This window comes from Aulonocara stuartgranti, assembly GCF_965226115.1.
Source record: "Aulonocara stuartgranti genome assembly, chromosome: 14".
Taxonomy (NCBI): Eukaryota; Metazoa; Chordata; class Actinopteri; order Cichliformes; family Cichlidae; genus Aulonocara; species Aulonocara stuartgranti.
The window spans coordinates 15,152,803-15,180,285 of record NC_138950.1 but is presented as its reverse complement, the minus strand read 5'-3'; the positions used below and the strand labels follow the sequence as shown (position 1 = coordinate 15,180,285).

The 27,483-nt window shown below is 38.7% G+C and overlaps 3 protein-coding genes across 3 annotated transcripts; all 3 read left to right on the top strand.

Annotated features, from left to right (window-relative positions):
• Positions 1–1,674: 1,674 nt before the first annotated feature.
• On the top strand, positions 1,675–27,483 carry LOC309687007 (extracellular calcium-sensing receptor-like; the record flags this gene model as incomplete). The annotated part of the gene is made up of 5 exons (XM_082501676.1): positions 1,675–1,706; positions 1,938–2,223; positions 21,925–22,713; positions 25,957–26,101; positions 27,407–27,483. The coding sequence occupies 5 exons, from the start codon at positions 1,675–1,677 to the stop codon at positions 27,481–27,483; spliced, it is 1,329 nt and encodes a 442-aa protein (XP_082357802.1).
• On the top strand, positions 11,942–13,558 carry LOC309686914 (extracellular calcium-sensing receptor-like; the record flags this gene model as incomplete). The annotated part of the gene is made up of 3 exons (XM_082501586.1): positions 11,942–11,985; positions 12,404–12,508; positions 12,743–13,558. The coding sequence occupies exons 1-3, from the start codon at positions 11,977–11,979 to the stop codon at positions 13,556–13,558; spliced, it is 930 nt and encodes a 309-aa protein (XP_082357712.1). The 5' UTR covers positions 11,942–11,976.
• On the top strand, positions 14,595–15,556 carry LOC309721123 (extracellular calcium-sensing receptor-like; the record flags this gene model as incomplete). The annotated part of the gene is made up of 1 exon (XM_082558475.1): positions 14,595–15,556. A coding segment is annotated over one exon (930 nt), but the record flags the coding sequence as incomplete, so codon positions are not given.

The window sequence follows — 27,483 nt, the reverse complement described above, 5'->3', positions numbered from 1 at the left end:
TAGCAGCAATAGATTTAATTTTAAGAACAAAAACACGAGGATATGCAGTTCATTTTCAACTTCTGTCTAATAAGCAACGAGTGATTTTAATTATTTATTTATTGTTGGCTAACTGAACTGAAATGAAATCCACTTGTTAGCCATAATGCATAGTTTTGAAGAGTCAATTATAAATGAAGACTTTGTGGAGGAGAGCCTGTTTGCGTGGGTGCACCAGTGGTTCACCGGACCAACAGGCTAAAGTCAGATTAGATTTTTCCTCACTAGATCAGTATACAGACCAAGCTGGCAGAGCAGATGTCTGTAAGATGCGACCAACAATATTTTATGCGAATAAAATGCTGCTCATCAAAAAACATGATAACTGGTCAGTTTACAGAGTAAGCAGAAAGTATCAAGTAGTGTAACAAATGGCTTTATCATAGGAGTAAGTAACATACTGTGCTACTCAAAAGTAACACGTAATGTATAATACATTACTGTTTTTGAGTAATGACCGCAGCACTGATTGCAAACTGGTTGTAAATTGATTTGATGTGCTTGGGTACTCATCGCACATCTGCACTGCCAGCTGATTGTGCTGCTTGGCCTTTCCACGTGGCCTGACGAGGAAAAGTCAAACACAGAGGGGACAGTGTCAACTTCAGCTTGTGGGTCTGGTGAACCACCGATGCAACTGACTTAAACACACACTTATCCACCTAACTGTCATTTGCAAAGTGATCTACAATCCCAAGCATTATGGCCCACAGGTGGATTACCTTATTTCAGTGGGAATCAATTTAACAATTAAAAAACAACCAACCTAGTGACATCAGGTTCTGTACGGGCACAAGATGGCGCTACACCTGTTGTAAAAACTTAAAACACTTATTTCCTAAACTACACTTCAAATGTCAAATCCTCCCTGCTGTAAATTTCCCTTAGCATTTCATGTCATCTTTAATTTAGTATCAGACTGTTGACAGATCTTAATATCACATCTATGCATCACAGATGTGAAAGTGGAAGTTAATGGATTACTGTAACTTGTTGTATAAAGCTCTAAGAAGAGTGTATAAGAGTAATGTATAAAAAAGTAAAGTTTCCAGTGCATCCAGTTCTTTCCTTATTAAGCAGGTGCTTTCTAAGAAAGTAATTTTATGACCTTTGTTACCACTTTGGAAAAGGATACTGCATGTTTAACATTTGAATACATTTTAATGCATATTTATTTCTAATAAATTGTTTTTTGCACTGTTACTTCTTATTTAAGCCCTGTGTGATGTGTATGTCCTTGTTTTACATACATAAACTTACATTTAAATGCAAATTTGGGCATGATTCTCCTTTTGCCAGACCTGTACATCTACTGTGAATATACTGCCACTCTTCGATTATGTCTTATGCTGCACCAAAAGGTATAAATACCAGCTTAAGTATTTCATCTTCATTATAGTACTTTTAATGCTACTAAGTGGTTTAGCTCAAGAAATGACACCAACACAGAGATGGCCAGAGCAGGGATGGGCATTTCTACAACTGTTGTTGGTGGCATCTGTCTCTCATGCTGAGGAGCCAGTGTGCAGACAGAGAGGAGATCCTGAGAACCCACTGCTATCTAAGAATGGGGATATTATACTGGGGGGGATGTTCTCTTTTCATACAAGCTGGAAAGACAGAAGAGATTCCTACATGAACCAACCTCTGCCACTACAATGTACCAGGTAAATGACACATTACAAATCAATTTGCATTTAAAGAATCTTTTGGGAATCATTACAGACAAAAAGGTATTTTCATTTGTTTTAGTTATTTAAATTCCTTTCATTAAATGTTTTAATTTGAAATGTTTTTGTTTTGTATTTTGAGATTTATCCAGATTATTTGTGTCTGTTTTAAGGAACACAATGAAATGCAAATTAATCATAATTGTCTCAATTAAGTTTAAATTTCAGAGATTTGCAGTTTGCCCAGGCTATGCTTTTTGCCATTGAGGAGATTAATAACAGTACAGACCTACTGCCAGGACTCTCTGTGGGCTATAAAATCTATGATACTTGTGGATCTGTTGCCAGAAGTGTAGGAGTTACACTAGCTTTGGCTAATGGTAATGAAAATGTGTCTGTACCATCCAAGACCTCATGTACAAAACCTGCATATGTGCAGGCCATAATAGGAGAGACCTCTTCTTCTCCAACCATAGCAGTAGCTACTGTTATTGGACCTTTTTTTGTACCCGTGGTTGGTATTTCATATATAGAACCTATTTTATCATCTTTGAATACTTTTTAAAAAAAAAAAATTTTTTTAGATCAATCATTTTGCCTGGTACATTTTATGTACTCAGTATAAGTATTGAGTAGAACTGTAATTTTAATATTTTTACTATATTTTTTCCATTAAATTTAAATGTTTTATTTTTTAACACTTTCATCTTTTTTCATTCTTTGTCTTTTTCATTCATAAGTTTTCATTTTTAATTCTAGATCAGTCACTTTGCTACATGTGCTTGTCTTAGTGACAAAACCAAGTACCCATCCTTCCTCAGAACAATACCCAGTGACTACTACCAGAGCAGAGCCCTGGCCCATTTGGTCAAGTACTTTAGGTGGACTTGGGTTGGAGCTATCAGATCCAATAATGATTATGGAAATAATGGCATGGCCACATTCACAGAAACTGCACAGCAGCTGGGCGTCTGTCTGGAGTATTCTGTATCTTTTTTTAGAACAGATCCATATGCCAAAATACAAAGGATACTTGACATAATAAAGGCTTCAACCTCCAGGGTGATTGTTGCATTCCTTTCCCGTGCAGATTTGAATGTCCTGCTACCTGAGTTTTCATACCATAACTTGTCTGGTTATCAGTGGATAGGCAGTGAGTCTTGGATATTTGATTCACAAACAGCAGAAATGGACATACATCACATACTGAATGGTTCCATTGGTCTTTCCATTCCTAAAGCACATGTCACTGGCCTGAGAGAGTTCATACTGGATGAGAAGCCATTGAAATCATCAAATAATGAACTGTTCACTGAGGTCTGGGAGACACTATTTAGTTGTAAGTTCAAGGAGTTGAAGTCATCAGCAGACATTCAGAGAGAGTGTACCGGACATGAAGATATGACTGGAGTTCAAAATAGCTTCATTGACATGTCTCTCATGCCTCTCTTTAACAATGTCTACAAAGGAGTGTATGCAGTGGCCCATGCACTTCACAATATCCTCAGTTGTAATAAAACATGTAACAAAACTGTGCAGCTAGATCCCTTCATGGTGAGCTTTTTAGTAGCTTAAAATACAGTTTTCACATTAAGTTGTTAATTAAAAATGTTATCTAAAAAAATGAATTCTTATATATATATTTTAACCAGTCGGTATGTACAATCTTTGTCATGCAATGAATTGAGTTATGACATACTTCTTAGGTTCTGCAACACATACAGAAGATCCATTTCACAACAAAGGAAGGAGATGAGGTTCACTTTAACGAGAATGGAGATCCAGCAGCAAAGTATGACATTATAAACTGGCAGCCAAGAGAAAATGGTACTGTGGAGTTTGTCACAGTTGGCCTCTATGATGTATCATTAACTACAGAGAAACAGCTAAAACTGCAAAACAAGTCTTTAATTTGGGCAAGAAACTCAAAGCAGGTAAGCTATCGTACAATTCCTTTTTATGTTCTTGTTTCTTTGTTCAAAATATGTAATTAATTATGTTTCACAATATTTTGATGCTTCAAAATACATTGTTCTACAGAGAACATCATATGGACATTTTTCTTTGTCAAAGTCCATACACGGTTAAATACTGTTGATCATGCAGGTGCCTGTGTCAGTTTGCAGTGAGAAATGTCGCCCAGGAACACGCAAGGTTCTCCAGAAAGGAAGGCCTGTTTGCTGCTATGACTGTATAAGATGTGCAGAGGGAGAGATCAGCAACATTACAGGTGCAATGATATTTCATTTTAACTTTGGTGCGTTGCAAAGCAAAGTTAAGTGCGTAGGAAGGCCACAGTAACCATATAATAAGTTTGATGTCTGTTTTTGTGGAGACATAATATCATTTAGATTTCCTTGTTGAACTATGTGAAAATAATTAACTGCTTATCACGGAATCGTGAGTAAGGAGATAAAATTAATTTGGACATTATTTTTGATAATTTATATAAATTTTACATATGTCTGCATATGTAAATATAGATAAATAGAGAGAGAGTTTTTATGTTATAACAGGACTTACATGTGGTCTTCGTAAAATTGTGTATGCACTCTGGAAAATATTTAGAATTGCATGTTCATTCATTTAAAGTGCAAAGGAAACGTATGCAACAATCAAAAACAGCAAGTCAATGCACTAGATAGCTACACTGTGCAAACTCACTTAACCACAAAACCGTGAAGCACTGTTTTTTGGTTTTTGTTTTGTTTTTTTGGGAGGGGGGGGGGTGCTCAATAAACATGTTGTTTTTCATCTTGTAACTGTAAATCATCAGTAGAATATTACATGGATGTTTTTGATGCAAATGCAGGCATATGACAATTGTACTAAATATTAATTTCCAGATTCTGTCACCTGTGTGAGATGTCTACCTGAGTTTTGGTCAAATGAAAGAAGAGATGCCTGTATAAAGAAGGAAGCAGTGTTTCTGTCATATGAAGAAATTATGGGAGCACTGCTCACTGCAGTAGCTTTATTTGGGGCATGCATGGCGATTGGTGTGATACTCATTTTCTTCAAATATAGGAAAACTCCTATTGTCAGGGCAAACAACTCTGAACTGAGCTTCCTGCTGCTCTTCTCCTTAATTCTGTGTTTTCTGTGTTCTCTGACCTTCATTGGTCAGCCCTCTGATTGGTCCTGCATGTTCCGACATGTAGCATTTGGCATCACCTTTGTCCTCTGTATCTCTTGTCTTCTGGGAAAAACAATAGTTGTTTTAATGGCCTTCAGAGCTACACGTCCAGGTAGTAATGTTAAAAAATGGTTTGGGCAGACACAGCAGAGACTCTGTGTTACAGCATTCACTCTTATACAAGTTATCATTTGTATCATCTGGTTAACAACTTCTCCTCCTTTTCCATTTAAGAATTTTAAGGAAATTAAAGACAAGATCACTCTGGAGTGTGCCCTTGGCTCAGTTGTGGGCTTTTGGGCTGTGCTTGGTTATATAGGACTTCTGGCTATTTTATGTTTTATTTTTGCATTTTTAGCTCGAAAACTACCCGATAATTTCAACAAAGCCAAGTTTATCACTTTCAGCATGCTGATATTCTCTGTAGTGTGGATTACATTTATCCCAGCATATATTAGCTCTCCTGGAAAGTTCAGTGTTGCTGTAGAAATATTTGCTATACTTGCTTCCAGTTTTGGACTGCTAATTTGCATCTTCATACCTAAATGTTATATTATATTACTGAAACCAGAGAATAATACGAAAAGGAATATGATGGGGAAGAAGGTACCAAATTCACTTTGAATATTGAATGCAGTAAAATGCGATTTACCAAGTGACTGAAGGCTAAAAGTTACGGATGTATATATATTTATTATGATTTTTCTTCATTTATTTCGTTATGGTAAAGTCTGGATTTTCTAATTTAAATTTGAATGACATGGGACTGCAGATAAATTCAGAAAGCATATGTCATCTGCTCAATTTTCCCTTCTTTTTTAAGAGGCTGCCATGTAGAGCCATAGTTGAATTCTAGTATTAATTGCAATGTAACTTGATTAGTATGTTTTGCTTTCAGAAATGCTGTTTCTGCATGATTCATAGACAGCAGCTACATTCATGAGATACGTGTCAAATGAAATAAGGAAAGTTAACCCTTTCTTCCTTTTATTATATATGGGATAAAACAATAAAAGCCAAGCTTTTTCTTGGTATTGGATCAGAAAACAAATGCTATATGGTACCTTACATGATGATAACTAGCTGTTCTCAGCACATTATTTAACCGTTTTAAACACAAATTACTGTAAACAAAAAATAAATACAATTTATTGATTTACTGTTAACTTCTTTGTTTTTCTATGTTAATGCCTCATTTAGACACATTGCTGAACAAGAAAAAATGTAATTTTATGCAAGCCAGAATTTTTTTTCTTTCTTCTGTTAGATACACGTATTTTTACTCTTACATAATTTTATGTTAATTTTTATATTTGCACATTTTCATTCTCATATGTATACATTTTAACATTGATGTACAGGGTAAAACAATGGTGTACTTGGTTTCTAGTCATAACAACACCACGCATATGAAAAAAACAAAAACTTAGGCTCATCGTGCTGGAGCTAGACATTCCAAGTAAAGAGCAACTGTTCATAAACCGAGCGCCCAAGCCGCTTGGCTGATTCAGCGTGTAGGGAACAGTAGAACCAAACCAGGACCCGGATGAGGTCAATGATGCAGTAATAATGGGTGGAAGAAGAAGCAAACGGAAAGGGATTCAATCAGGTAGGGAAGCCAGGAAATCCTGCACCTGCCCAGGGGTGGAGAATCTCCTCCTTGAGCCGTTGTGTGTCACCTGGAGTGTCGCCGGAAAGAACATGGCGTACTGTATCCCCCGCTCCCGCAAAAGCAGCTTCACTGCATCATAGGCCTTTCACTTCTTCAGCACCGCCGTGGAGAAGTCATTGTAGAATGACACCGTTGAGCCATTAAGCTTGAGCCCCCCATCTGAGTCGGTGCACCGCTTCCATGACTCTCTGCTTATCTGTGAAAGAGTGAAAACAAATGAGCAGATTCAGTGTCCTCCGGTAGGCCAACAAGCCGAACGTTCAGTCGTGTGCTGTAGTTTTCTGCTGCATCCAATCTTTCCATGAGAGCGCTGACTTGATTTTCAAGCTCGGTGATCCGGGGCTCGTGAGCAATAGCAACGCTGTCCACAGCTGGCACCCTAGCTTCTGCTTTGTCCAACCTTTTATGTGCTGACTGGAGTTCCACCACGAGCTTAGAAACAGCCTCGGTCAGAGGACTAAGTTTCTCGTCAATTACTTTAACAACATTAGCCGTCATCAAGTTAAAGGCATTGGCAAGGGATGGGTCCAATTCGGCAGTAGGGTCAGAGTCGGAGTGGGCACCATCTTGAGGGGCTTCGATCAGTTCAGACGGAGTGTCTTTCCTTTCTCTATTCGGTCGCTGCTTACCCATCTTGTCAAAAGACTGTGGCCAAAAGTCTTTCAGGGACATAGCCCACAATGTACAGGGTGGGCCATTTATATGGATACACCGTAATAATGGGAATGGTTGGTGATATTAAAGTCCTGTTTGTGGCACATTAGTATATGTGAGGGGGCAAACTCCTCAAGATGGGTGGTGACCATGGTGGCCATTTAGAAGTCGGCCATCTTGGATACAACTTGTTTTTTCAATAGGAAGACGGCCATGTGACACATCAAACTTATTGGTAATGTCACAAGAAAAACAATGGTGTGCTTGGTTTCAACATAACTTTATTCTTTCATGAGTTATTTACAAGTTTCTGACCACTTATAAAATGTGTTCAATGTGCTGTCCATTGTGTTGGTTTGTCAATGCAACCCTCTTCTCGCACTCTTCACACACTGATAGCAACACCGTAGGAGAAATGACAGCACAGGCATCCAGTATCTGTAGTTTCAGGTGCTCTCGTATCTTCACGCCATAGACAATTGCCTTCAGATGACCCCAAAGATAAAAGTCTAAGGGGGTCAGATCGGGAGACCTTGAGCGCCATTCAACTGGCCCACGATGACCAATCCACTTTCCAGGAAACTGTTCATCTAGGAAAGCTCGGACCTGGCACCCATAATGTGGTGGTGCACCATCTTGCTGGAAAAACTCAGGGAATGTGCCAGCTTCAGTGCACAAAGAGGGAAACACATCATCATGTAGCAATTTCAAATATCCAGTGGCCTTGAGGTTTCCATTGATGAAGAATGGATCCACTATCGTTGTACCCCATATACCACACCAAACCATCACTTTTGTTGTTCCAACAGTCTTGGAGGGATCCATCCAATGTGGGTTAGTGTCAGACCAATAGCAGTGGTTTTGTTTGTTAACTTCACCATTCACATAAAAGTTTGCCTCATCACTGAAAAAAATCTTCTGCGTGAACTGAGGGTCCAGTCCAATTTTTGTTTTGCCCATTCTGCAAATTGTCCTACCAGGGGGGATATAACACTGGACCATTTGTGTACTAACATGAAGCATGCCTACAGAGCAACACCCCTCTCTCAACCTGAGACAATCTGACCACCTCTCTCTGCTCCTTATCCCTGCCTACATCCCCCAAAGAGAAAATAGTTCTCTAAGCACCCAGGTCATTAAGACATGGCCAGATGATGCTGTCCTCCAGCTACAGGACTGTTTTGATCTGACAGACTGGTCCATCTTTGAACAGCAGGACATGGAGACCTTCACTAAGTCTGTCAATGGAAGATGCCATCACCCTTCACAGAGCACTGGCCCTTTGGAGAACAGGAAGAGCTACATGAAGATGCTCTTTGTGGACTACAGCTCAGCATTCCACACCACAATCCCAGACATCCTTACCACCAGACTGTACCACCTTCAGAAGACTTTCTAATCAGCCAGCCTCAATCAGTCTGACTCCTCGCCCACTGTCACTCAGCACCAGATCTCCATATTGCTGTATTCACAGCCCCCCACTTTATGCCCTGTACACATTTGACTGTACACCAACCCACGCAGCCAGGGTCATTGTCAAGTATGCCCACAGTGGTTGGGTTCATCTCTCAGAGAGATGAGACAGTGTACAGGTCGGAGGTAGAAAATCGGTCCTGCTGGTGTTTAGAAAATAATTTGAAGCCAGATGCCCTTAAAACAAAAGAACTCATAACGGAGTTCAGGAGGCACAGACAGTCCACTCCTCTCTTATACTTAATGGAGAACGGGTGAAATCTGTCTCCATCTTCAGGTTTCTGGGCAACCACATCTCTGCTGATCTCACCTAGACCCACAACATAAACGCCCTTGTAATGATGACCCAACAGTGGTTGCACTTCCTCGGAGTCCGGAGGAAGAATAACCTGGACCAGAAGCTGCTGCTTGATTGTATATCTCCTGTTTGTTATTTATTTCTGCTGTCTTGCAATTTATATTTTATTCTTGCATATTTGGCATGGAACACACATAATTTCACTGTAAATGTACAATAACAATAAAGGGCTATTCTCTATTCTATTCTACAATAAAATTTAAAACCCTTCTCCTCATTTACAAGGGCTTGAATAATCATGCCCCATCTTATCTTAGAGAACTCATACTGCTGTATCACCCTAACTGAGAATTTCAGTCTTAAACCGAAGGCTACTTGTGGTTCCTAGGATATTTCACTAGCTGGGCCCACATCCTCATTTTAGGTTTGACAGTGCTTTTAGTAAAATGGTAAATGGCCTATATTTGTATAGCGCTTTACTTAGTCACTATGGACCCCAAAGCGCTTTACACTACATTCAGTCATCCACCCATTCACACACTGGTGATGACAAGCTACATTGTAGCCACAGCTGCCCTGGGGCGCACTGACAGAGGCGAGGCTGCCGGACACTGGCGCCACCAGGTCCTCTGACCACCACCAATAGGCAACAGGTGAAGTGTCTTACCCAAGGACACAACGACCGAGACTGTCAGAGCCGGGGCTCAAACCGGCAACCTTCCGATTACAAGACGAACTGCCTTTCATTTTTCAATGATAAATGCAGAGAAACTGCCAAATCAGTGGTAGAAAAGCTTGATGCTGTGTTTGTGAATGAGGGCTAGAGAAAGATCCTGGCATCCCAGTGCCAGAAGGGTTAACAGCTGCTTTTTGCAAAAAGAAATGCAGAGAAACTGGCAACTCGGTGGCAGGAAGTTTGCTGCATTTTGCGAATGACAGATAGAGAAAGAACCTGGCATCACAATGCCAAAGTTTGCTTCTGCACTTTGCGTAAAGAGGGATGGAAAACATCAAAGCTGACATCCTATGCTTAGCAGAGATAAACAGCATGGAGGAGCAGTAGAGCATGGAACTAGCGACTATTTTCCAGCTGTGCATTAAATGGTTGTGGGGTGCAGGTGCATAGTACTGAGCTTGCCCCTGCCCCTGCAACATTTTATCAAGGAAATAAAGTTTAAAAAAAAATTTCTCTTAATATATTGGTAATAGCAATAACAAGCTCTTCCTTGGAATAGGATCAAAACAAAATATAATATATTGTACTTTACAAGATAAGTTTTTAGTGAAAAAAATTACAGTAAAAACAAAGATATCTGTTGGTGTCAAATGTCTAAAATACTTCTAAAATGCTGATCATGTACAGTTGCATTTGTGGTGTGTTAGCTGTTCGTCTAGCATTTGGTGCATTGCTGCTGATGCTGAATGGAGTCTGTCTTCCAAGTAAATTGGAATGGAGCTTAACCCTTTAAGACCTACCATAGAACCAAGTCCGCCAGAGCTTATATTAAATTTTTACATGCTGTAGAGCCATTTTTGGGAGCATTTCAAGTTCATATACATCAATAAAACCATTATAGCCTAAAGTTTAATAATATGTATGCATTAAGTGCATAGTACTTACATAAATTGCAAAAAAGTGCAATAAACTACAAAAAAATTGAAAATCCTTTTGGTTTTTTTAACATATATTTCTAGTTAGAGAAATTTAAGAGGCTTATCCCTCAAAACTGTAAATACAAAAAAGTTGCACAAACTAGTTTCCCACCACAGGAAATTTATTTTAAGTGTCTTCATAGTTTTATTTTTGAAATACACGAATTTTCATATACTGCAGGAAAAACGAAAATATTATAATGCAAATTTTCAAAATAACAGCATATGCATCAAAATAAACTATTTCCAGCAGTGCTATATGAACCTTAAGCATCCCAGAAAGGACACAGAAAGTCATAAAGTCAAACATAACTTTTAAAAACACCAGTATAGGCTCATGATGGTAAAAAACTACATTAGTTCACGCTGATGGACGTAGGAAGTGTTATGAACAGCTGATCGGATCGGCAAAGCGTGTTTCTGGAATATTATGTCTTTGTTGCTGCAAGTGCTTTTTATGCAGTTTTTGCAAAGCTTTATGTGGAAGGAAATCGTGACCTAGGACAAGCTGATGGCATAAGATGAATGTACAACTCCTCCAGTTTCATATGCAAAAAAAAATTATTGCGCTAGCTTACGTGTTTGCAGTGCTACCGGGATTTAAAAATAGTTACGCAAAATGGAGCGTGCCCGCTCCGACCGGCTTTAAAGGGTTAAACCACACTTCCAAGACAGCGGTAAATCTATGACAGCTTTTAAAGTAGGGGTCCATGCTGTAAATTTCCATTAGCATTTCATGTCAACTTTAATTTAATATCAGAGTGATGACAGATCTTAACACATCAATGAATCACAGATGTGAATGTGGAATAGATTATTGTAACTTGTGGAATAGAGCTCTAAGACTTCTGTATAGAAATATGATATCTGAAAAATATTGTTTAGTTTATATTTATTTCGAATGCATTGTTTTTTGCACTGTTGCTTCATATTTTGCTTCATGTGTAATGTGTATATCCTTGTTTTACATATATAATAACCTACATTTAAATGCAAATTTGGGCATGATTCGCCTTTTGCCGGACCTGTACATCTACTGGGAATATACTGCCACTATTCGATAACTTCTTATGCTGCACCAGAAGGTATAAATAACAGCTTAAGTATTTCATCTTCATTGCAGTACTCTCATTCCACTAAATGGTTTAGCTCAAGAAATGACATCAACACAGAGATGGCCAGAGCAGGGATGGGCATTTCTGCAACTGTTGTTGGTGGCATCTGTCTCTCATGCTGAGGAGCCAGTGTGCAGACAGAGAGGAGATCCTGAGAACCCACTGCTATCTAAGAATGGGGATATTATACTGGGGGGGATGTTCTCTTTTCACACAAGCTGGAAAGACAGAAAGGATACCTACATGAACCAACCTCTGCCACTACAATGTATCAGGTAAATGACACACTACAAGTCAATTTGCATTTAAGGAATCTGTTGGGATTCATTACAAATACAACTGAGGAGTAAAAGTTATTTTCATTTGTTTTAGTTACTTAATTTCCTTTCATTAAATGCTTTAATTTGAAATGCTTTTGCTTTGTATTTCAAGATTTACCCATGATTATTTGTGTCTGTTTTAAGGAACATGATGCAATGCAAATAATTGTCTCAATTAAGTTTAAATTTCAGAGATTTGCAGTTTGCCCAGGCTATGCTTTTTGCAATTGAGGAGGTTAATAACAGTACAGACCTACTGCCAGGAATCTCTCTGGGTTATAAAATATATGATAATTGTGGATCTGTTGCCAGAAGCGCAGGAGTTACACTAGCTTTGGCTAATGGTAATGAAATTGTGTCCATACCCTCCAAGACATCATGTACCAGACCTGCATATGTGCAGGCCATAATAGGAGCGACTTCCTCTCCTACAGCCATTGCAGTTGCTGCTGTCATTGGACCTTTTTTTGTACCAGTGGTGGGTATTTTATATATAATTTTATATTTTTATATATAATTTTCATCTTTTAATATTTTTTTAAAATGTTTAATTCTCTTAGATTAGCTGTTTTTGTTTATTTGTACGAGTACTAGTATTTTCATATTTTTACAATCGAGTTTTGCAGTAAATTTGAATGTTTTATTTTTAACAGCTTTATCTTTTCTCATTCTCTGACTTTCACATCTATATGTTTTTCATTTTTAATTCTAGATCAGTCACTTTGCTACATGTGCTTGTCTCAGTGACAAAACCAAGTACCCATCCTTCCTCAGAACAATACCCAGTGACTACTACCAGAGCAGAGCCCTGGCCCATTTGGTCAAGTATTTTGGATGGACCTGGGTTGGAGCTATCAGATCCAATAATGATTATGGAAATAATGGCATGGCCACATTCACAGAAACTGCACAGCAGCTGGGCATCTGTCTGGAGTATTCTGTATCTTTCTTTAGAACAGATCCATCTGACAAAATACAAGAGATAATTGGCATTATAAAGGCTTCAACCTCCAGGGTGATTGTTGCATTCCTTTCCCGTGCAGATTTGAATGTGCTTCTACATGAGTTCTTGTACCATAACTTGTCTGGGTATCAGTGGATAGGCAGTGAGTCTTGGATATTTGATTCACAAACAGCAGAAATGGACATACATCACATACTAGATGGTTCCATTGGTCTTTCCATTCCTAAAGCACATGTCACTGGCCTGAGAGAGTTCATACTGGATGAGAAGCCACTGAATTCATCAAATAATGGGCTGTTTACTGAGTTCTGGGAGGCATTATTTAACTGTAAATTTAGGCAGTCAAAGTCATCAGCAGACACTCAAAGAGAGTGTACTGGACAAGAAGATGTGACTGGAGTTCAAAATAGCTTCATTGACATGTCTCTCATGCCTATCTTTAACAATGTGTACAAAGGAGTGTATGCAGTGGCCCATGCACTTCACAATATCCTCAGTTGTAATAAAACATGTAACAAAACTGTGCAGCTAGACCCATTCATGGTGAGCTTTTTAGTAGCTTAAAATACAGTTTTCACATTAAGTTAAATTATTACGAAGACTTTTAATAAAAAATGATTCTTAAAATTTTTTAAGCAAGAGGTGTGCAAAATCTTTATCATATAATGAATTAAGCTATGTCATATTCCTTAGATTTTACAACAGATACGAAAGAGTCACTTCACAACAAAGGAAGGAGATGAGGTTTACTTTAATGAGAATGGAGATCCAGCAGCAAAGTATGAAATTATAAACTGGCAGCCAAGAGAAAATGGTATTGTAGAGTTTGTTACAGTTGGTCTTTATAATCCATCATTAGTTCAAGAAAAACAGCTAAATCTGCAAAACCAGTCTTTAATTTGGGCAAGAAACTCAAAACAGGTAAAATTCCTTTTTTATGTTTTATGTTTTCATTTCTTTTTTCATTTTAGAAATATACACTTAACTTTTTTTCACAGTATTTTGGTTTTGATGCTTCAAAATGAGTAAATTGTTTGACAGAAGATCATAGACAATTTTTTTTTGTCAAATTCCTTATACAATTAAATGATCATACAGGTGCCTGTGTCAGTTTGCAATGAAAAATGTCCCCCAGGAACACATAAGGTTCACCAGAAAGGAAGGCCTGTTTGCTGCTATGATTGTATAAGATGTGCAGAAGGAGAGATCAGCAACATTACAGGTGTGGTGATATTTCATTTCAATCTTTGCACAAACCAGCACACGCATACCTTATACATTTGGCACCACTTTTGTTGGATTTGAAGAAGGTGGGTGGGCGGGGGGGCAACTGCACTCACTCCTTTCTGATTCTGTGCACTCTGGAAAATATTTAGAATTGTATGCAAATTACTCTAAAATGTAAAGGAAAGTATGCCACAATCACAAATATTGATGGACACTCTAGATGTCACATCTGTCAATCCTCACCTGATCACAAAACAGAATGCAAGTTTTATTCACTCAATAAACATATTGTAAAGCATCAGTAGGATATTGCATGGATGTTGTAGATGCAAACACGGGCATATGGAATTGTACTGAGTGTAACTACTTGTAACATCTGCTTCAATATTCATTTCCAGATTCTGTCACCTGTGTGAGATGTCTACCTGAGTTTTGGTCAAATGAAAGAAGAGATTCCTGTATCAAGAAGGAAGCAGTGTTTCTGTCATATGAAGAAATTATGGGAGCACTGCTCACTGCAGCATCTGTATTTGGGGCATACATGACAATCGGTGTGATACTCATTTTCTTCAAGTATAGGAAAACTCCTATTGTCAGGGCAAACAACTCTGAACTGAGCTTCCTGCTGCTCTTCTCTCTAATTCTGTGTTTTCTGTGTTCTCTGACCTTCATCGGTCAGCCCTCTGATTGGTCCTGCATGTTCCGCCATGTAGCATTTGGCATCACCTTTGTCCTCTGTATCTCTTGTCTTCTGGGAAAAACAATGGTTGTTTTAATGGCCTTCAGAGCTACACGTCCAGGTAGTAGTGTTCAAAAATGGTTTGGGCAGACACAGCAGAGACTCTGTGTTACAGCATTCACTCTTATACAAGTTGTCATTTGTATCATCTGGTTAACAACTTCTCCTCCTTTTCCATTTAAGAATTTTAAGGAGATCAAAGACAAGATCACTCTGGAGTGTGCTCTAGGCTCAGCTGTAGGCTTTTGGGCTGTGCTTGGTTATATAGGACTTCTGGCTATTTTATGTTTTATTTTTGCATTTTTAGCTCGAAAACTACCCGATAATTTCAATGAGGCCAAGTTTATCACTTTCAGCATGCTGATATTCTGTGCAGTGTGGATTACATTTGTCCCAGCATATGTTAGCTCCCCTGGGAAGTTCAGTGTTGCTGTAGAAATATTTGCTATACTTGCATCAAGTTTTGGACTGCTAATTTGCATCTTCATACCCAAATGTTATATCATCTTACTGAAACCAGAAAAGAACACAAAAAAACATATCATGGGGAAGAAGGCACCATAGTCACTTTGTAAACTGTATGTATGAAAATGGGATTTTACTTACTTACCAAAAAAAAAGACACACAGTAATAATTATATGTATGGCTCAATAACCTTTAGCCTTGGTATGGTTTCTTGATTATCTCAAAAAGTTAGAAGCTTTTTTATTTATATTTACTTGAATTGGTTCTGCAGATAAATTCAGAAAACATATGTAACCTGCTCAATTCTTCCTTCTTTGGCTGCCATTTAGAGCCATAGTTGAATTCTACTATTAAGTGCAATGCAACTTGATTAGTATGTTTTGCTTTCAGAAATGCTGTTTCTGCATGATTCCTAGAGAGCAGCTACACTCATGAGATACATGGCAAATGAAATGAGGAAAATTAACCCTCTCTTGACTTTTTTTATTAACTGGAAAAAGCAATACCAGCCAAACTTTTATTTGGTATTGGATCAGAAAAAAGTGGTATATGGTAGTTTACATTATGACAACTTACCATTGACATCTCCTTACTAAACCATTGTAAACTCAAATTACTGTAAACAAAATAAAAATAAAATGTATTGGTGTTAATGTCTGAAATATATCTAAACTTCTAAACATGTAGTGTTACTTCAGTTTTTATTCTATTTTTCTATGTTAGTGCCTCATTTAGACATATCATTGCTGCTGTTGCTGAACAAGAAAAAATATAATTTTACCGGTACCATAATTCTTTTTTTTTTCATTCTCACATACTTTCTTTTATTAGATACACATGTTTGTTTGTTTTTTTTGGTAGCAAAGAGGAACAAGAGGTAAGTGACGAAAGTGACGGGAAAAGGTAAGTGACTCAAAAAAAGTGAATGGTAGCGTAGAATTTAACAAATGTTTCTTTAGACTTCAAGTATACTAAATATACTAATCAATATACTAATCAATTGTCATATAGCTAACCACATCTGTATTATCATCTCCAACACCCTGGAGGCCACCCTGGAGAGTTTAGATGCTCTCGAAGATTTCATTGATCGGTGCTTCCAGGACATAGTGATGAAGAAGGCCCAGATTGCATCTTCCTCGGACAAAATTGAGACGGCGTCATCGAAAACATGTTGCCTGGCACAACATTGCCTGCCAGCAATGACATCGCAGACATCCTGGAGTCAATCGACAAGCGATTGTTCAGTTTTAATGCGAGGCTGTCCCTGGTGGAGATTTTACATTGGGAATTAAAATTTCTGGGAGAATCCCTGGAGTTCAGCCAGGAGCAGGTGGAAACGCTTGCTGCTGAAAATGCCACGCTATGGGAGTTGGTCAAATCATTTACTGCAAATGTGACTCAGCTAAACATACAGGGAGTGCAGAATTATTAGGCAAGTTGTATTTTTGAGGAATAAGTTTATTATTGAACAACAACCATGTTCTCAATGAACCCAAAAAACTCCTTTATATCAAAGTTGAATGGTTTTGGAAGTAGTTTTTAGTTTGTTTTTAGTTTTAGCTATTTTAGGGGGATATCTGTGTGTGCAGGTGACTATTACTGTGCATAATTATTAGGCAACTTAACAAAAAACAAATATATACCCATTTCAATTATTTATTTTTACCAGTGAAACCAATATAACATCTCCACATTCACAAATATACATTTCTGACATTCAAAAACAAAACAAAAACAAATCAGCGACCAATATAGCCACCTTTCTTTGCAAGGACACTCAAAAGCCTGCCATCCATGGATTCTGTCAGTGTTTTGATCTGTTCACCATCAACATTGCGTGCAGCAGCAACCACAGCCTCCCAGACACTGTTCAGAGAGGTGTACTGTTTTCCCTCCTTGTAAATCTCACATTTGATGATGGACCACAGGTTCTCAATGGGGTTCAGATCAGGTGAACAAGGTGGCCATGTCATTAGTTTTTCTTCTTTTATACCCTTTCTTGCCAGCCACGCTGTGGAGTACTTGGACGCGTGTGATGGAGCATTGTCCTGCATGAAAATCATGTTTTTCTTGAAGGATGCAGACTTCTTCCTGTACCACTGCTTGAAGAAGGTGTCTTCCAGAAACTGGCAGTAGGACTGGGAGTTGAGCTTGACTCCATCCTCAACCCGAAAAGGCCCCACAAGCTCATCTTTGATGATACCAGCCCAAACCAGTACTCCACCTCCACCTTGCTGGCGTCTGAGTCGGACTGGAGCTCTCTGCCCTTTACCAATCCAGCCACGGGCCCATCCATCTGGCCCATCAAGACTCACTCTCATTTCATCAGTCCATAAAACCTTAGAAAAACCAGTCTTGAGATATTTCTTGGCCCAGTCTTGACGTTTCAGCTTGTGTGTCTTGTTCAGTGGTGGTCGTCTTTCAGCCTTTCTTACCATGGCCATGTCTCTGAGTATTGCACACCTTGTGCTTTTGGGCACTCCAGTGATGTTGCAGCTCTGAAATATGGCCAAACTGGTGGCAAGTGGCATCTTGGCAGCTGCACGCTTGACTTTTCTCAGTTCATGGGCAGTTATTTTGCGCCTTGGTTTTTCCACACGCTTCTTGTGACCCTGTTGACTATTTTGAATGAAACGCTTGATTGTTCGATGATCACGCTTCAGAAGCTTTGCAGTTTTGAGACTGCTGCATCCCTCTGCAAGATATCTCACTATTTTTGACTTTTCTGAGCCTGTCAAGTCCTTCTTTTGACCCATTTTGCCAAAGGAAAGGACGTTGCCTAATAATTATGGACACCTGATATAGGGTGTTGATGTCATTAGACCACACCCCTTCTCATTACAGAGATGCACATCACCTAATATGCTTAATTGGTAGTAGGCTTTCGAGCCTATACAGCTTGGAGTAAGACAACATGCATGAAGAGGATGATGTGGACAAAATACTCATTTGCCTAATAATTCTGCACTCCCTGTATAACCATGCTGGCTGCTACCGCAGTCAGACTTGAGCTGGTGTCTCTATGAGCTCGGTCTCCCTTTTCCGGAAAATGTAAAATTAAAGATCATTATTTGAGTTAGACCACTTTGAGCTTGAGTCTTTCTTCGCCTCCAAAAGAATGCAAATAACTGAATTTAATAAGGGTCTACACTGTATATAGTGAAGTCTGCGGTTTTCTAACAGCAAAATTTGTTTTGTGCCCAAGTCATTTTGCAGAGCATTAGAATGAAAATTATTGGCCATGTTTGCATAGCCCTTTTTAAAAATATGCTTTCATGACATTATTGTATGTTGGGTGGTGGTCAAGGCTATCCAGACTGACAAGTGGGACATTGAATGTCACCTCTCTGGTGGGGAGGGAGCCTGAGATTGTCTAAATTGGAGTCTGTTCTATACCAAATCCAGAAAAAAAATGTTTTAAGAAAGCAATTAAGTTCGTGTTCCAAAGAATATGATTGTTTGCTTGCAGGACACCAGGAGAGATGAGTCCTCCGTCACAGATGGTGTGGTGAGTGAAGATGGTCGCCTGCAGGTTCAAGCTCATTGCATCTCCAACCCACATCCACTGCCACTGTACTTAAGGGAAGTTAAAGACTTTCTTCTGCACTTACATTTGGATCACCTCGACCCATGATAGTAATTCAGGCAGTAATGCCTGGACTGGAAACAAGCCATCCTTAAAATATTACAACATTCCAGCTCATGTGTTGGAATGAAAAACAAATGTGTTGTTTAATAAATTAGAGACTGCACTTGTGACAGAACAACAAATATATTTTATTTTGATTATATAAGTAATGTAAGTACAAAACAAACTTGAGGAAGGCCAAACTTAGTTTCAGAATAATTACATCTGAGACTTTGTTTCATTGTAAGATTATAACAGTGATGGCAATATAATTGTTTGTTGTTCAAGAGAACAGTGTCCAGTATGTTGGCTGTTATACTTTGTTGCGTTTAAAAATAAAAGTTGGGCTGATTTTTAACATCATTACAAAAAGTGTTGTTAATTATTTTTAATCATATTCAGGTTACTACAAATTGTTTTTTCATTTAGTTGAACTTGAAATGTTTGTCAGTAGGTAAACAATTAGTATTGTAAAGTCAGAAATATCAAGTTATTCTTAATATTGCATACTTACAATGAATAAGTTGTCCTAACAATCATCTTAAGTAAGCTTTACTTGGGTTTTTTTGAGGTAACAAGTTTGCATATTTTTTTTTTGAGTCCTGGAAACTAAATAGGTTTTTACTCTGTACTCAAAGTGAATAAATTGCCTTAACTTAGTCATCTTAAGTAAATATTACTCAATTTTTTTGAGGCAACAAGTTTGCATAGTTTTTTTGAGTTCTGGGAACTAATGAGGCTGTACAGTATACTCAAAATGGGTAAGTTGCCCTAGCTTAATCATCTTAAGTAAAACTTTACTACATTTTTTGAGGCAACGAGTTTACATAGTTGTTTTTTTTTTTAGTTCTGTGAACTAATTAGATTTTACAGTGAACGCCGACCACAGCATTCTGCAGCACCATGCAACACCCTCTGAGTGTTGCTGTAGAAGTTGCTCAGGCGTTCATCCTATAGCAAGATAATAACCCAAAACATAAGTCCAATCTATGCCAGAACTACCTCAGGAAAAAAGAAAAAGATGGTAAGCTTGAAAACGTCGAGTGCCAAGCACAGTCTCCAGACTTAAACCCAGTCGAGCTGGTTTGGGATGAACTGGACAGAAGAGTGAAAACAAACCAACCTACAAGTGCCCCACATTTATGGGAACTTCTCCAACAGATATGGGAATAACATTCTGAGGAATATTTGATTTCTTTGATTTCTAAAACGTTTTACCAGTAGTGCACGTATGTGAAAGAAGAAGCTATGTATGTAAAAGTGAAAGAATGAATTTGGACTTGGAATACTCCTCCTAGAATTAGTTTGCCCAGTGTATTTGACTGACTTTCAGTAATGTGCAGTGTGACTACTTAAATGATTATATCAGACTGGTATTAGATTGATGATAGTTTCAAATATTACTTCTTCAATGCGAATATAGACATGAGTAGGTGACTGTGAGTTGTTGTGTAAATCTCTAACCCAAAAGTACTTTATTAAATAAAGTAAATAATGTTTCCAATGCATCCACTTGTTTAATAACATATTGACTTACCAAGAAAGTAAATATATGACCTTTATTGCCATATAAGAAGAGATCATTGCACATTTCACATTAGAAAAATTATTTTTAGTGGATATGTATTTGTAAGGAGTTCTATTTGAATTGTTACTTTAAATTTAAATGGGCATATGTATGTATAGCATTATTTTACATACATGAAACTACATTAAATTGCAAATTTGGGCATGTCTCTACTTTTGACTAACCATGTAGGTCTACGGAGAATAAACTGTCACTATAGTATTATTTCTTATGTTGCACTGAAAGGTATAAATACCAGTATAACTCTTTCATTTTCATCAAGGCACTTTTAATGCCACTAAGTGGTTTAGCTCAAGAAATGACATCAACACAGAGATGGCCAGAGCAGGGATGGGCATTTTTGCAACTGTTAATGGTGGCGTCTGTCTCTCATGCTGAGGAGCCAGTGTGCAGACAGAGAGGAGATCCTGAGAACCCACTGCTATCTAAGAATGGGGATATTATACTGGGGGGGATGTTCTCTTTTCACACAAGCTGGAAAGACAGAAAGGATACCTACATGAACCAACCTCTGCCACTACAATGTATCAGGTAAATGACACATTACAAGTCAATTTGCATTTAAGGAATCTGTTGGGATTCATTAAAGATACAAATGAGGAGTAAAGGGTATTTTGATTTTCTTAGTTATTTAAATTCCTTTCATTAAATGATTTAATTTGAAATGATTTGTTTTAAATTTCAAGATTTATTCATGATTATTTGTGTCTGTTTTAAGGAACATGATGCAATGCAAATTTTTAAAAATTGTGTCAATTAAGTTTAAATTTCAGAGATTTGCAGTTTGCCCAGGCTATGCTTTTTGCCATTGAGGAGATTAATAAAAGTACAGACCTACTGCCAGGAATCTCTCTGGGTTATAAAATCTATGATGATTGTGGATCTGTTGCCAGAAGCATTGGAGTTACACTAGCTTTGGTTAATGGTAGTGAAATTGTGTTTGCACCCTCCAAGACAACATGCACTAGACCTGCATATGTACAGGCCATAATAGGAGCAACATCTTCTTCTACAACCATAGCAGTAGCTACTGTCATTGGACCTTTTTTTGTACCAGTGGTTGGTATTATAATCTTTTTTTTCTATTTTTGAATACTTATTAAACCATATTTTACTCTATTAGATCTGTTGCTTTACCTGTCACATTTTATGTAACAGTACTGAGCAGAACTGTTATTTTCATATTTTTACAGTATGTTTGAATGTTTTATTTCTAACAGCTACAGCTTTTCTCATTCTTTGTCTTTTACATATATACATTTTTCATTTTTCATTCTAGATCAGCCACTTTGCCACATGTGCTTGTCTCAGTGACAAAACCAAGTACCCATCCTTCCTCAGAACAATACCCAGTGACTACTACCAGAGCAGAGCCCTGGCCCATTTGGTCAAGCATTTTGGATGGACTTGGGTTGGAGCTATTAGAACTAATAATGATTATGGAAATAATGGCATGGCCACATTCACAGAAACTGCACAGCAGCTGGGCGTCTGTCTGGAGTATTCTGTATCTTTTTTTAGGACAGATCCATATGCCAAAATACAAAGGATACTTGACATTATAAAGGCTTCAACCTCCAAGGTGATTGTTGCATTCCTTGCCCGTGCGGATTTGAATGTGCTTCTACATGAGTTTTCATACCATAACTTGTCTGGGTACCAGTGGGTAGGCAGTGAGTCTTGGATATTTGATTCACAAACAGCAGAAATGGATATGCATCACATACTGGATGGTGCCATTGGTGTTTCCATTCCCAAAGCACATGTCACTGGCCTGAGAGAGTTCATACTGGATGAGAAGCCACTGAATTCATCTAATAACGAACTGTTTACTGAGTTCTGGGAGACATTATTTAGTTGTAAGTTTAAGGAGTCATCAGCAGACATTCAGAGAGAGTGTACCGGACATGAAGATATGACTGGAGTTCAAAACAGCTTCATTGACATGTCTCTCATGCCTATCTTTAACAACATCTATAAAGGAGTGTATGCAGTGGCCCATGCATTTCACAATATCTTGAGCTGTAATAATACATGTAATAAAAATCTGCAGCTAGATCCATTCATGGTGAGCTTATTACAAGCTTAAATTACAGTTTTCACATTAAGTTGAAGTATTAAGAAGATTTTTAATTCAAAATTGATTCTTGGGTATTTTTCAATCTGTAGGTGTGCAAAAATTGTCATGCAATGAACTGAGTCATAACATATTTCTTAGGTTCTGTAACACATACGAAAGATCTATTTCACAACTAAGGAAGGAGATGAGGTTTACTTTAATGAGAATGGAGATCCAGCAGCAAAGTATGATATTATAAACTGGCAGCAAAAAGAAAACGGCGTTGTGGAGTTTGTAACAGTTGGACTTTATGATACATCATTAGCTGCAGAAAAGCAGCTAAATCTGCAAAGCAAGTCTTTAATTTGGGCAAGAAAAACAAAGCAGGTAAGCTACCATACAATTTTGTTTTTATGTCTTTGTTCCTTTGTTCAATTTATACCTAATTAGTTTCACATTGTTTGGTTTTAATGCTTCAAAATGAATAAACTGTTTGATACAGAAGATCATTGGGAGATCTTTTTTGTCAAAGTCCATATGGTTAAACGTTCTTGATCATGCAGGTGCCTGTGTCAGTTTGCAGTGAGAAATGTCCCCCAGGAACACGTAAGGTTCTCCAGAAAGGAAGGCCTGTTTGCTGCTATGACTGTATAAGATGTGCAGAGGGAGAGATCAACAACATTACAGGTGTGGTGATTAGCAAAATTAAGTATTTAGGAAGGCCAAAGGAGTCGTTTCATCTTGTTACAGGACATATATGTGGTCTCTTTCAAATTTTGCATGTACCTTTTTGTCTCTGTGCACTTTGGAAAATATTTAGAATTGTATGAACATTCCTTTGAAATGTAAAGTATTCCACAATCACAAATGCTGATGGACTCTCGATGTCACATCTGTCAATCTTCACTTGATCACAAATCAGGATACTAGTTATTCACTCAATGAAGGTGTTGTTTTTCATCTTCTACTTGTACAGCATCAGTATGATGCACGGATGTTGTAGATGCAAATGCAGGCATATGACAATTGTACTGAGTTAGTGTAACATCTGCTTCAATATTAATTTCCAGATTCTATCACCTGTGTGAAATGTCTACCTGAGTTTTGGTCAAATGAAAGAAGAGATGCTTGTATAAAGAAGGAAGCAGTGTTTCTGTCATATGAAGAAATTATGGGAGCACTGCTCACTGCAGCATCTTTATTCGGAGCATGCATGACGATTGGTGTGATACAAATTTTCTTCAAGTACAGGAAAACTCCTATTGTCAGGGCAAACAACTCTGAACTGAGCTTCCTGCTGCTCTTCTCCTTAATTCTGTGCTTCCTGTGTTCTCTGACCTTCATTAGTCAGCCCTCTGATTGGTCCTGTATGCTCCGACATGTAGCATTTGGCATCACCTTTGTCCTCTGTATCTCTTGTCTTCTGGGAAAAACAATGGTTGTTTTAATGGCTTTCAGAGCTACACGTCCAGGTAGTAATGTTCAGAAATGGTTTGGGCAGACACAGCAGAGACTCTGTGTTACAGCATTCACTCTTATGCAAGTTATCATTTGTATCACCTGGTTAACAACTTCTCCTCCTTTTCCATTTAAGAATTTTAAGGAAATCAAAGACAAGATCACTTTGGAGTGTGCTCTAGGCTCAGCTGTAGGCTTTTGGGCTGTGCTTGGTTATATAGGACTTCTGGCTATTTTATGTTTTATTTTTGCATTTTTAGCTCGAAAACTACCCGATAATTTCAACGAAGCCAAGTTTATCACTTTCAGCATGTTGATATTCTGTGCAGTATGGATTACATTTATCCCAGCATATGTCAGCTCTCCTGGGAAGTTCAGTGTTGCTGTAGAAATATTTGCTATACTTGCTTCCAGTTTTGGACTGCTAATTTGCATCTTCATACCCAAATGTTATATAATCTTAATGAAGCCAGAGAAGAATACAAAAAAACGTATCATGGGGAAGAAGGTACCACAGTCACTCTGAAAACTGAATGTAGTAAAATGAGATTTTGTTTACTTACTTAATAAAATAAAGACGAACGATAGTAATTATATGTATGGTTCAATAACCTTTAGCTTGCATTCACTTTTTATAGTTTCTTGATTATGTTAAACGTTAGAATTTTTTACATTTAAATTTAATTGACATGGTACTGCAGATAAATTCAGAAAGCATATGTAACCTGGTCAATTCTTCCTTATTTTTCAAGAGGCTGCTATGTATGAATTGTAGTATTAAGTGCAATGTAACTTGATTAGTTGCTTTGCCTCAAGCACTTCTGCATGATTTCTAGAAAGCCGCTACACTCATGAGATACATGGCAAATGAAATGAGGAAAGTTAACCCTTTCTTTTTGGAATACAAGCCAAACCTTTGCTTGGTATTGGAGTAGAAAAAAATGGTATATGATACTTTACATGATGACAATTTACCATTGAAATCTCCTTACTTAACCATTGTAAACACAAATTACTGTAAACAAAAGATAAACTGTGTATGACAATTCACACTGTTTATTATCAGTGTGAATTGTCTGAAATATATCCAAACTCCTTATTAACTTCCATATTAGTGCCTTGTTATGACCCATCTAGGGGCAGGGTCATAACATGAATGAAGCACCCCCCATCCCCACCCTACTGAATACCCAAGCAGCCACAAGAAACAAATATCTGTTCATTGCAATGTCATTTATTTACAACATAATGAAAAGGAAACAACAAAACGGGAGAGTCAACAACTTAGGGTGAGACAAGGCCAAAATAATAAACTAAACTAAACTCGTATTCCCACACACCTAACTTTACAGAAAACAAAAGCCAAAACCAAAGGCTGAGTCTGACCTGGAAACCTGGAAACCTTTACTTCGCCTCTGTCAGTGCGCCCCAGGGTGGCTGTGGCTACACTGTAGCTTGCTATCACCTGTGTGTGAATGTGTGTGTGAATGGGTGGATGATTGTGTATAGTGTAAAGTGCTTTGGGGTCCTTAGGACCAAGTAAAGCGCTATACATATACAGACCATTTACCATTTACCATTTACTTAGTTTGTCCATGGAGGATGCCATCACCCTTCACAGAACGCTGATCATTCTGTAGAACAACATTAGCTACATGAAGATGCTCTTTGTGGACTACAGCTCAGCGTTCAACACCACAATCCCAGACATCCTCACCACCAAACTGTACAACCTTGAGAAGACTTCCTGCCTAACCAATTACAATTAGTCTCAGACTTCCCACCCACTGTCAGACAGAGGCTGCCCATAGAGACTGCTGCAACCAGCCGGCGAGTTTGGAAACCGTGGTCACCCTAGCTGAGGATCATCTGGCTGCATGGAGACAAGCAGAGGAGGGCCGCAGCCAGCCGGTCAGCAGGCCCTGCCCCATCGGAGTGGGTTAGGGCTAGCCACCACTACATTCCACAAACCCAGTCGTTGCCGATCTGTCACCCTGGGCCCTGGCAACAACAGGCACTGCACCCAAGCCACTAGGGGTGGGAGTGCTGAAAGTGTGGTCGGTCGGGACACCCACTACAGGATTGTTAGCTGATGGAGGTCAGTTGGGTGTTCCGCTTTGGCTGCTCTCTGGTAAGGTGTCAAGGGGGTATACAGCAGGCTTTTGTGGACATGGGCTGCAAGCATACCCTAGTTCACGGTTCACCCCAGGACATTGTTGGAAGCAGAGTGGGTGAAGATTAAGTTGTTCATGGGAATATTCACAAATACCCCACTGTGCTGCTGCTATTAAAATACAAGGGAAAAATGCATGGGATAAAGGTTGCACTTAGCTCGTGCCTGATGCATCCCCTAATTCTGGAAATGAATTGGCTGGGGTGTAATAACCTGTTGAGGCAGTGTGTGGAGATGCGATCATAACCTTTAGTAGCGTGTACTGACTGAGTAGACCTCACTAGAAGGTCCTGCTGGCTCCAACGATTTGCCCCACGGAATTTTCCACTGAAGCAGTCTCATGATGACCCCTACACTCAGACTTTAACTAAGTGATAGAAATTAATGGTTACTTGGTGCACCCTGAAGCCGCATGGTCCTACTTGCACTTCATATTGTTAAATGATAGGCTTTATTGAGTAATTTGTGATACTCGCACAGAGGAACACACACAGTTGTTGTTGTCTATGACAAAACTCTGGAATGAATAATGGCCAGATGTTATTGGCCGGGGCATCCACGTGGATTATGGACCTTAAAGTCCATGATTCGGAATTTCATTCATAAGGATGAACACAATTGTGATTGCTGGTTAGACCCTCTGTTGTTTGCAGTGCATGAAGTGCCCCCTGCAGAAAGCCGCAGGGGTGTTGGACCTGCTTAAAGAAAACTGAGAGGAAGGTCCAAGCCCAGCAAAAAATCAGATTCAGTAGGTTCTGGACCTGAGACCAAAGCCGTACACTTTGGGGAGGTTGTCATGAGAGACACTGCTCAAGTCCCAGCAGCACCTGTACAACAGAGGGGCTAGACTCAGGCAGTTTTCACCAGGAGACAAAGTGCTTGTGTTACTTCCCTCTTCCAGTTGCAAGGACCCTTCTTGTTCAACCAGCGAGTGGGAAACAAGTTATCCTTCATATATAACTAATATCACTAATACATATGTATACTATCGTCAGAACACGTGATCAGTACACTAAGGTAAAAAAAATTTCCATCGGAACCTCCCGGAACACTCGTTCGCCCTCTGCTCAGACCCTGCTCCGCTGCAGTGCTTCCAGCGCATGAAGGATGCCAACGCCCAGATCACCTGGTGGGATCTGGCTTTTTAG